Genomic DNA, 11,481 nt, shown 5'->3' on the forward strand with positions numbered 1-11,481 from the left:
CGGCTGTTACGGCATGCGCGCGCTGCCGCTAAATAGAGTTTATCAAAAGACATAATTTTTTTATAATATAAAATGTCATTTTAAGAATTTGAAAAAATCTAGTATCTTCTTGAGACTTGAATGCATCGAGTCCCGTAGAAAAAAAAGTTTTATCACAATTTTTCAAAAAGTTATTCAATTATTAACTAACAAATGTTTTCCCAATCTCCGTTGGCATAAATAATGGGATAAAAGATATAAATAATTGGCCTATGAATTTTAAACTTTGTGGAGCTCTTTTGATATATATACTTCATAGGATCCTGCGATAAAAGTTCATAAAAATTTATTAATTATGATTTTTTATAACAATTGCAAAATGAAATATCTAAAAAATGTTGATAAACATTTTTTTTCAATTGATATTTAGCTATGTCTGTTTTCACATTAAACAATGGCAGTTATTAACATAGGATATGATTTTTTTACCTAATTTGTTTATTAAATTGTTTAAAACAAATAGAGAAATTCAATATTTTTGAAAAAAAATTATTTGCTATTTTGTTGTCTAGAGATAATTATGATTTTCAAAACAAATTTTTTTCCCAATTTTAATTTCTAATTGTTTAAAATCGATTTTTTTATATTTCGATTGTTTAAATAATTAGTTAAGAAATAATTTTTAAAAATCATAATTTACACTTTTAAATAGTTCGTCAAAACATTTTTTTTATTTATTATTTAATTGTTTATTAGTTTAACATACGACTTCGTATGTTCTAATAATTATTCTGCGGCATTCAGTCCAGCCGTTTTCAAGATATAAATGTTGTAACTAACACGATTTTGCGACTTTGTTTCAAAAATGAGAAAAAAAATTTGACAGGAGCGCTACATTGGTTTTTCTTACAAATAGATTAGATAATTCATGATTTAACCCAGTGTATTTCTGATATTCAAATAACCTCAAATTGAGTATCACGAGGATGAAAAGAAACAATAAAAATAAAAAGAACTAGTTCAAAACGGCTGGTCATTTCAAGTTACGCACAAATGAATCACTGTTCCCTCATTTCCTATATAACCCCAAACCGGTACTCGAACCCCACACCTACGCACCTGCTCCAAGCTACCAAACCGCCACGACAGAAACAGGCGTAAAACGCCGGCCGCTGCGCCTTTGTTCTCGCCACGTCAGTGGCCATCCGAACAGCAGCGTTTCACGGCAGCCGCACAACGTTTGCCGTCATTCAAAAACTGCGACGTAAACGCGTTGTGAATCATGGAAACGACCAGAGTTATCAACCCGGCTTTGCTGATCGAGGAAGTGAAGAAGTACCCGATCCTGTACGATATAAGGAACTCGCATTCGTCGTCGAATTTGGAACAGAAAAGGAGATCTTGGGAAATGGTCGCTGCAACTCTGTGCGGATCACGCTGGCACGGCTACGACGACATGGAGAAGGAGAGCATAGGTAAGAGCGTTCAGGTTCGGTTGCCTCCGGATACGATCGGATTCGCGGGAAGTTTGAATTTATTAAAGGAGGTTGAATTTATGAAATTATTATTGAAAATTGTTTGATGTATTGTTCGGCATAGCAACTGTGAATGTGAATGATTTTGGTTTTGCATTATCTGTTTATAGCAAACAAAAAGCAGAATAAGTAATCAATATTTATCTCGGAAACCGTCGCTTATAACAAAAACTAACAACTTTCAGGTATTTTGGTGATAAGCATCTTGATTGGAAAGTCCATTGAGCTGGAATTGTCTTAAAGTTGGATCATTTTTTGTTTTGGATCTAAATGCCTACGTAGTTCATGATAAGATAAGGCAGAGTAAGATATGCATAACAGTTAGGCTGAAAGTTGGTAGGCTAAGATAGAAAAAAATGTTCGATAAAATATCTTTTTATTGCTCAATATAGTTGCTTTCCAGGGCGGCACAACTATTATAGCGGTCATATAATTTTTCGATGCCGTTTTTTCAGTCTTTAGCCTCAAAATAGGTCATAGGTTCGAGAATTACCTCTTTATCAGCGCAAATTTTCTTTCCAGCAACGTTCTCTTAAGGTTTGAGAATAGGCATAAGTCAATGTGGGCCAGATCTGGAGAATTTGGTGGACCCCAAACAATTCGAAGCCCAATTTATGCAATTTTATCATCGTTTTCATTGATTTGTGACACTGTGCATTGTTTGATGGAACAGAACTTTATTTTTCTGCAAATGGGACAGTTTTTTCGTGATTTTGTCATTCAAATGCTTCAATAACGCTATGTAATATGAACAAATTTTAAAAAATGGGTAATCAAATATACGAGGAATGTACGAGACGTATATCTTTTAGTTGCGAACGAATTATCAAATATCGACACATCAATCAAAACTTTCATGAATGTTGTATTTTTTCTGAGGACAATATTGTCTCAAGCCTAAGACTGAAATGTATACGTAAAAATAATACTTGATAACAATTTTTTTGTTGCAGCTAAAGAAATTCAATTGAAATGGAAAAACCTCCGAGACAATTTCACCAGGATCCTGAGGAAGGAAAAAGAAGATGAACTATCGGGATCGACGGTCAAGAGAAAGAAGTATGTTTACTACGATCAGCTGACGTTTCTGACTCCTTTTACCTCTTTCAGAAAGTAAGTAGGTGGTTCAGATCTATGCAATATATCCTGTTTAGTATTTTGTTAAACTATTTCGAAATATTTGAGTTTCAGAATGGCTCCAACGACAACTGAAGAAATAAAAATCATCAAGGAAGAGTGTGATCTAAGCGAAGGAAAGTAAGTTAATGATAGATAGTGGGGGGTCGAATTATGGAACCAATTAATTATTTTGGGTCACATTTTTTATATTTTCATTTTGAAATGTAACATGTTTGCAGGACAAAATGTCTTTGAACATAATCACCATACCAATTCCTCAACATCTAATGATACTTTTCCGAAACTCTCTCTCCCTCTCAATATAACGCTATTTCTTGCTTCAACAAGATATGGGATGTCAGAAGTGACACAAATTTCATAACAATTTATGCGGTGAAATTAGACAAAAAAATTAGGAGTAGTTACAAAAATTCGCACCCGCCTTAAACTTGGTAGGATTGTTCAAAGCGCCATCATAAATGAAATCTAAAAAATCCTCATCGATCCGATACCTGAAAAAAAATTTACTCGGAGTCAAATGTCACAAAAAAGAGTTTTTCATGATTTTCAGCAAAACGGTCAGTTTAATCATGAAATTAGTTCAAACAAAAATTGTAGATCAGACAATTATCTATAAAAAATGTCCGAATATTTTTTTTCTAAGAGCCACCGTTTCCGAGATATAATGATGCAAAACGATGGAAGAGTTGTAATCGTCATAATATGCACACGTTTGCACATCTTTGAGGTAGTGTAGTTGTTTTTTTTTTAAACCTTGTTTTATCCGGTAGGCCTATTCCACGGATCTGTTGTGATTCTGTTTAATTTGTAATAATAGGGAATGTTCCTCCTGACGAAAAGTAGTTTTCATAAAAGAGTTCTAAAACAACGCATTTTAAACTTATCATTTCAACCTTTTTCTTTAAAAATTTATTGAAATACTTAAAAAAGAAGAATGAAATAATGCATTCAACATTTAAAGGGATTCGTTTCTATTTCACCATTTGGCAACATCGGTTATAGCTAATAAAGGACAATGAATCTTTTACCTGTATGAGACAAGCAAAGATGACATATTTCAGAGGCGTGCTGTTCTGTTTACTTATGTTCCGAGTTCCGAGACATTCTGTGACATATGACATTTTGTGCACCTAACCTATCTTCCTCTATATAAATAAATAACAAAACAACTGTTATTTATGTGACTTGTGGAGGTGGTATTGAACTATAATTTATATTTTGCCTTAATTGTTGATTTATAAAGATAATTTTCTTTTTTTAAAGTAGAATATCTAGGTACGTATAAATTATTTCAACTTGATATAGGCGCTATTGCCAATATGTGAATTAGAAACAAGTCCCTTTAAAAATTAAAACCCAACATTTGAAACATCAATTTGAATACTTTTCGAAGTGAATTTGAAAAACTCATGGATTAAACTCAACTTTATTTTGTTCAAAGTTGGATTTGCTGTAATCTCCCAAATTGAGGAACATTCCCCATTGAACAATGAAAGATACTGGCAAGGGTGTGATTCATAATAATAATAATAATAATAACCAAATACTATATAAATAATAAATACCATTTTCTTACACATGTTGAAGGAAACATAACTAATTGAATAGAACTGGCCGATACTTGATGAAAATCCATGTTAAAAAACTAATCAATACAGTTTATTGAATGATTTTCACTATAAAAGGGTTTTACAAAAACCGCGACATGTGTTTCGCTATACATGTATTGATTGGTTTTTTTTCTATGTTTTTTACCACTTTTAATTTCTTTGTTTTCTACCACTTTTAATTAAAAGTGGTAAAAACATAGAAATTTTCATTTCTCTTTTCATTATGATCTCCTACCACGTAGTAACGGTTAAATCCATCAATTTATTGATTACTTTTTTCTTTAAATATAGGTAGTTTAGATCAACTGATCATTCGTACATTCAATACTACACAAATATAATACAGACAGTACAGAGAACAAAACTGATATACAGTTACCTGATTCTATTTGAACAGATCCAGCCTAGCATTCTATTAATGAGAGATTTTTTTGCTGGTATCTTTTTGGCAACACCTTTTTTGACAGATCACGCGTGAATCGTGTCTTTTGTCATTTTGTCAAACTTGTTCAATTTGGTCTATAATTTACCCATGAATCGACTTACGAATGAACGACGCTTGCAAATTATTGAATTTCATTATCAAAATTCATTCTCGGTGAAGAAAGTGCATTGTGCACTTCTTCCAATTTATGGGCAGTTTCGTCGGTCTACTGAGGAAGCTATTCGGAAACATGTGACTAAATTTCGAACCCAGTTTACATTATTGGACATTAAACCACCAACACGCATACGTAGAGTGAGGACCGAAGAAAATATTGCGGCGGTATCCGCCAGTATTCGTGATGACCGTGAAATGTCGATTCGCCGCCGTTCGCAGCAATTGGGCCTGTTACTCCACTACGTGGAAAATTTTGCGAAAGAATTTGGGTGGGAAACCTTATAACGTCTAACAGTTAGTGAATGGACGCTGGCAAAGTTGGGGAAGATCCACATTTTTATCGAAAAATGGTGTCCAGCGACAAGGCTCATTTCTGGTTGAATGGATACGTTATCAAGCAAAATTGCCGCATCTGGAGTGAAGAGCAGCCACAAGCATTGCAAGAACCGATACATCCCGAAAAAGTCACTGTTTGGTGTGGATTATGGGTCGATGGCATCATCGGGCCGCACTTCTTCAAAGACGACAATGGTCGGAACGTTACTGTGAATGGCGAGCGCTACCGTGTGATGATTGACGATTTTTTGTTGCCCAAAATAGAAGAATTGGACATGCCTGATATGTGGCTTCAACAAGACGGTGCCACATGTCACACGGCACGCGAAACAATGGCCCAATTAACAGCCGCCTTCGGTGAACAGTTCATCTCACGTTTGGGACCCGTCAATTGGCCGCCTAGATCGAGTGATTTAACGCCTTTGGATTATTTCTTGTGGGGTCATGTTAAGGCTCATGTCTAAAGGGATAAACCAGTAACGACTGACGTTCTGGAAACCAATATTGAAGCATTTATACGTGAAATACGTCGATATGTTAGAGAGAGTGTGCCAAAATTGGACCTTGCGTGCATGAAATCATCTTCAAATATTAAATTATATTGATCGTTCTATCGATTCCAATAAAGATTTCATCAATGTTCTCAAATTTTTTGTGTTGTTTTGGAAATCAAATCTTATAAATCTTAAAAAATCACCCAGTAAGCACACAAATATAAGGAAAATATTGAATCTTAATGAATTTGATGAATTGTTAGAAACTTTGGCGAATTGAAGTAATTATCTTGATGGAAATCTTGATGAATGTCAATAATACCACAATGATTTTTTTCTAGTTTGTCCTTTGTTAATGTTGTCTTTTTTCTACCAAATTTTGAGTATATAAATGTTTCAGTTCATTGAAAGGTAAATATCTTTTCAGTACCCGAAATCTGTAGAGGATGTTTGAAGCTTTTTTATTATGTATCTCATGTGGTGACCCCATTTTAGGTTTTTGTCAATATTTCGATTGTTTAACAGATTGAATTGTTAATGTATGGTTTTGTGTAGTCACAATATTGAGGTTGTCATAAGGACAGGCATTATCTGTATTGCCGCTGAAAATTAGAAATTTTGTTTTCTCCACACTTACTTGGATGAGTCTGTTATCAAGCCTCAATTTCAATAATTGATAACCTGCCTTTGCCTTTTCTTTCAATTCGTGCCAACTATCCGTGGTATCATCTGCATATCCTATTTTGGTGCCTTCACTATTTATTTCAAATATATTATTTATATATAGGTTGAATAATGAGGGACCTAACACTGTGCCCTGAGGAATTCCACATTTAATTTTCAACTCCTCACTGCTATTCTAACTATATGTTTTCTGTTTTGTAGATAGTTTTCAAACATATTTTTCTGACTCCTCTATCCTCTAATACTTCTGCTTCGTCTTCTTCTTGTTCATCTACTTCTCCTTGTTCTTTTTCTTAATCCTGGGTGCAAGTCAATTGCCTCAATAGTGACACATCGCATGTCTCCTAGTTGGTATCAAACGAATCCTCAACTGTTGTTGTTTCAACATTGGAGCACGACCGGCCTTGATAATTTGTAAAGTTCAAGTAAACGATATAGTGTAACCTACCTTCCAAAGAATTCGGAAGCCATCCTTTACTTCATCCGCAATGCACAATGATTAGTAGCGATCCTTTGTTTGCCGGCATGTTAGGCGTACGCAAACCGGAGTTTACTGGAGTTCGGACCGATCATCAGCTCCAGAGATTCGGCTACTCAAAACTTGTCTAGATTTTTACTTCTCTTAATACAACCATTACAAGGAAAAACATCGTCTTTTGTGAAGAATTCAAGGCATTTTGGCATCATACAGAGAAAGCTATCCGAAGACGATAACCTGAAAGAGAGAACGAACCTACCTATAGAAGTAATTATGGAATTACTAGGATGCTGTGTACGAAACTGTTATTTCCAACTGAAAGACGAATTCTTTACACAAGATGAGGGACTGCCAATGGGATCGTCACTTTCACCAGTTACAGCCAACGTATATATGGAGTGGTTTGAAACTCTGGCCATTGAAGAAGCCCACAGGAAACCTCGAGTCTGGTTGAGATATGTTGACGACATCTTCATAATATGAACCATGGGAATTCTGAACTAGATGCCTTCCTGAAACACATCAACAGCGTGAGACCTTCCATCACTTTCACAATGGAGAAGGAAATCCACAACGAATTGTCATTCTTAGACGTTTTGGTGAAGAGGACCGACACTAAGTGGGAAACATCTGTATACCGAAAACCCACTCATACGGGACAGTATCTGAACCACGAATCCAACCACCATCAATCGACTGGAAGAGGAATCATCAAGACTCTATTAGACCGTGCTTTTGGGCTCTGTAATACGAAGGAAGGTCTCGAGAAGGAACTAGACATCATCAAAAATGATCTTCAACGGAATGGCTACTCCAAAGCGATGGTAGAAAAGACTTTGGCTAAAAGACAGGAGGAGCCTCGCAAGGAAGAGAAGCCGTCACAACCAGTGCTTGCACTTTTCTACATCGGAGGATTATCGGAGAGGATAAGAAGAATTGGTTCCAAGTACAACATCAGATCCGGTAACACAAGAAGCAGCCTCACGAAAACCAGGCCACCAAACGCGGACTGCGATTCCAAGAATTGCATTTACCGGATACCCTGTGAGTGCGGAAAATCCTATATTGGTGAAACTAAGAGGCTATTGAATGTTCGCATTGCCGAGCACAAGAAACATACAGCGAGGGGACCCATCAACACAACATCGAGTGGCCCCAAGCTGAGATCTTGCACAGAGAGGAACATTGGTTTAGGAGAAAATTCAAGGAAGGCGCATACATGTTGTCCAACAACGTATTCAGATAAGCTAGCGTAGAAATACGCAACATATGGAAACCGATCATCAAGCAAAAAATGGCCAACTCCCGCCAAACGGTCATCTCCCACGGAACCAGTGAAGCGGAAAATGGAAAGCGGGGATAAGAGAAAGTACTCGAACGACCTATAAATAGTCATTTCTCGGAGGAATCAATCCAGTCATCACCCGAAGACGATTGTAGATACTAACAATCGAAACGTCGTGAACTAACTTGACTTGGAATCTCTCCACTTTTTATTTTTATATTTTTTTTCAGTTCTTTATTTTTATTTATTCAATTGTTCTATTTTTACTTGTATTTTATTTCACTATTATTTCATTTCAGGTTTATTTTGCTTAATATACTTGTTATTTTCAGCTATTCATTTTTAATTCTTCTTTTTTAGTTGTTTCAGGGATTTCAAATCATTTTATATAGGAGACAATGGAAGTCCGAACTAGTGAAATTCATCATGAAACATTGTCAATCACCTTCAAACAAACATTGCTTGTAATAGTTTGTTTCCCTCGAAACCAAATTTGAGATGTAGATTCTTATATACATTGAAACATACTCTCTGTGTTTCAATATTCAAATGCATCCGAATCTTACTCACTAGTATCTCTTTTTCGCATTGTTCACCATCACTATTGGAAAAAGTGTGCGTTGTTATCACACTCGTTATTACTATTAGCACTTGTCCAAGGACACCACATTTTGAACAGATAACAAGAATTTTAAGTAATCATAACTGCACCAATATCGAATTTCAACATTCAAATCGCGATCAGTTCCTGAACTGAACATTGATGACACAACGGCGATACTCATCCCCACATTATATTCGTCACCGTAACATGACTTCAAATTTAATTTTATGACTCTTCAGCCAATCATAAAACTCGGTTAGTAAAAAGGATCCAATACGAACCGACAATTCTTCAGTTCACGTGGACTGTATTGGTTTTTTTGGCCTTTGAGATGCCGATAGCTTTAACTATTCACAATACAGGTTCCTTTGACTATACATGCTAAAGAACAAAACAGTCCAACTTTTTGCTACTACATTTCGCAGTATATCCCTTTGCACAGTTGCAAAAATTGTATGTAGCAGCTTTTCCGACGCAGGTGGGAGTAAAGTTTGAACTGGTTCTTTTGTATTGTCGACCAATCTTCAACCCCAGTCTTTTGGGTCTACCTGATAACCAAGCCATATTTGGACTTGGTGATGTACCCGTAAAAGATGTTGATGGGCAGCAGAAGGCAAGCTAATTTCATTTCGAGTTTTTTTAAACGAAACATGCATATCAAAACTTATCTAAACATGTAGTTTTTTCAGGAGCTCCACATACATAGAGAGAAGAGAGCGAATTTCTCTGGTGATATCTTCTTCAGGAGTTGAATAATTACTCTTTTTGAAAACTTCACCTCACTGAACTAAATCTTGTGCATATTACGACTACAACTTTTCCAACTTTTTCAGTTATTTATTGAATATTACATAATTATTCTTTCTCCAGAAATGCTGCCAATATTATCTACATCAACGAAACTCGAGACGAAGAATCAGAGGAAGAAACCGGCTACCAGCTGACAACAACCACCCCCACCGGGACCAGCGCAACATCTATCCCAACCCCCACCCTCACCCCCATCAGCAACGTTCCCTTCCAGCTGATCCAAATCCAACCTAGCACCAGCGGTCCCTCCAACTCCAATGCCGCTTCTGAAGACCTCGGCTTTGCTTCCGGAGGAAGGACCGCCAAGGTTCTGGAGCAGTTGTTGAAGGAGCAGCAGGAAGAGAGAAAGGACGATTCCATGGGCAACAGGAAGTTCCTGCTGTCACTACAGCCGTTCCTGCAGAAGCTGCCTGATGACTTGAATTTGGAGGTTAGGTTGCAAATCATGAGCGTTTTACAGAATTATTCCGGGAGGAGTTGAATTTAATGTTAATATTTATTGAGTTTTAATTATTACTGTTTTATATTTTTGAGAGGCTGCGTCTTCAAAACATTGACTGAATTAAACAAAATGTTGAAATAGTTGGTATATTTTATTTCATACAGCCCTACTTATCGATATATATATATATATATATATATATATATATATTGAGACGCTCTGACCGTATAAAGAGGCAGACGACAGGATGACAAGTTCAGTTTGAGGAGTGCCTAGAAGATGACAGTACTACCAACTGTCGAAAGCGCTCGCAGATAATTAATAGAAGATATAAAGCTTCAAATCCTTTTTGTAAAATTTGATATTGGAATATATATATATATATATATATATATATATATATATATATATATATATATATATATATATATATATATATATATATATATATATATTAGTGTACTGCATTCAAAATATTTACTCTCAACGAATTGAATAAATGAATGTATACGACGAAAATACAATATTTATTCCTAAAAAATATCATTCATAACAAACAAAATAACAAATCTATCACGACAAATGTTAAAAGATGTCCACTAGTAACCAAGACATTCTCCAACAAATAGGTATTTAGTTGAAGGGGACTGAAAAACATTGTTTTTTTGAAGGCGGAATCAATAGATATTCCTTTGAATTATACTGTCAACAGACACATCGCACTCATCAATAAAACCGATTAGGCTTTTTAGTGGGGTTATTCGTGATATTCTTCAGTTTACTTCGAGAGCGCGTTGAATAAACAGCTACACAACATGGAAGCTAGTTGTTCGGGAATCGTGAAGCGTCCGAAATTGTCACCATTAATTATAAATGAAAAAACAATTGTTATTAATGTATATGATGTAAGAATACAATATCCGCCCGAAATAAAAAGTAAGAAGGAAGTAGTGCAAAAATGTGCGAGTATGACCGATGTCAATAGATCGACAATTTTTAGAATTCTCAAGAAACTCAAGGAAAATAACTTTTCGAGCCGAAAGTATCCACTGGTAGAAAGAAGTCAAGAATTCTATTAGGAGAACAGTACACTCATTACATAAATAACGAAATACCTACATCAAATGAAGTTTTGTCAGTTATTCGTGATGACAGTTTTTTCCTGATATAAGAAGAACTCGATTATGGAAGATATTACATGAGTTGAATTTCACTTTTGGAAAGCAAGATAGAAAGAGCATGTTAATAGAAAAATCAGAGACTATATAATGGAGAAGAAACTATTTCAGAGAAATAAAGAAAGCCAGACCACTAGGTAAATCTATTTTTTATTTGGATGAAACATGGGTCAATGAGGGTCATACCGTCTCGAAGGTTTGGCAATATACCAACTGATCAGTTGGTAATCTATTACTGACATCACCCTGTATCACCGACATAATTCCCGATAAAAATTACTTTCTAACGCTTTGTTCATTGAATC

General features: G+C 35.5%; 1 protein-coding gene across 2 annotated transcripts; it reads left to right on the forward strand.

The window, feature by feature from the left end:
• The first annotated feature begins 1,152 nt into the window (after positions 1-1,152).
• LOC141482724 (uncharacterized) lies at positions 1,153-10,138 on the forward strand. 2 transcript variants are annotated; one of them, XM_074176429.1, is made up of 4 exons: positions 1,153-1,454; positions 2,468-2,627; positions 2,700-2,771; positions 9,617-10,138. In XM_074176429.1, exons 1-4 carry the CDS (start codon positions 1,262-1,264, stop codon positions 10,035-10,037), a joined length of 846 nt encoding a protein of 281 aa, XP_074032530.1. In that variant the 5' UTR covers positions 1,153-1,261; the 3' UTR covers positions 10,038-10,138. The 2 variants fall into 2 exon arrangements, with proteins under 2 accessions (XP_074032530.1, XP_074032531.1); XM_074176430.1 differs by having other exon boundaries at positions 2,706-2,771.
• Positions 10,139-11,481: the final 1,343 nt, after the last annotated feature.

The sequence above is a fragment of the Leptinotarsa decemlineata genome, unplaced genomic scaffold, assembly GCF_025532065.1.
Source record: "Leptinotarsa decemlineata unplaced genomic scaffold, Ldec_3_MD MMD2_tig00001719_RagTag_RagTag, whole genome shotgun sequence".
Taxonomy (NCBI): domain Eukaryota; kingdom Metazoa; phylum Arthropoda; class Insecta; order Coleoptera; family Chrysomelidae; genus Leptinotarsa; species Leptinotarsa decemlineata.

What these genes read in the sequence shown, in the direction of transcription:
- LOC141482724 (XM_074176429.1), top strand. Translation starts at nt 1,262, where the DNA reads ATGGAAACGACCAGAGTTATCAACCCGGCTTTGCTGATCGAGGAAGTG. An exon ending in CATGGAGAAGGAGAGCATAG is followed by an intron (nt 1,455 to 2,467) that starts GTAAGAGCGTTC and finishes TTTTTGTTGCAG; the next exon opens with CTAAAGAAATTCAATTGAAA. An exon ending in CCTTTTACCTCTTTCAGAAA is followed by an intron (nt 2,628 to 2,699) that starts GTAAGTAGGTGG and finishes GAAATATTTGAG; the next exon opens with TTTCAGAATGGCTCCAACGA.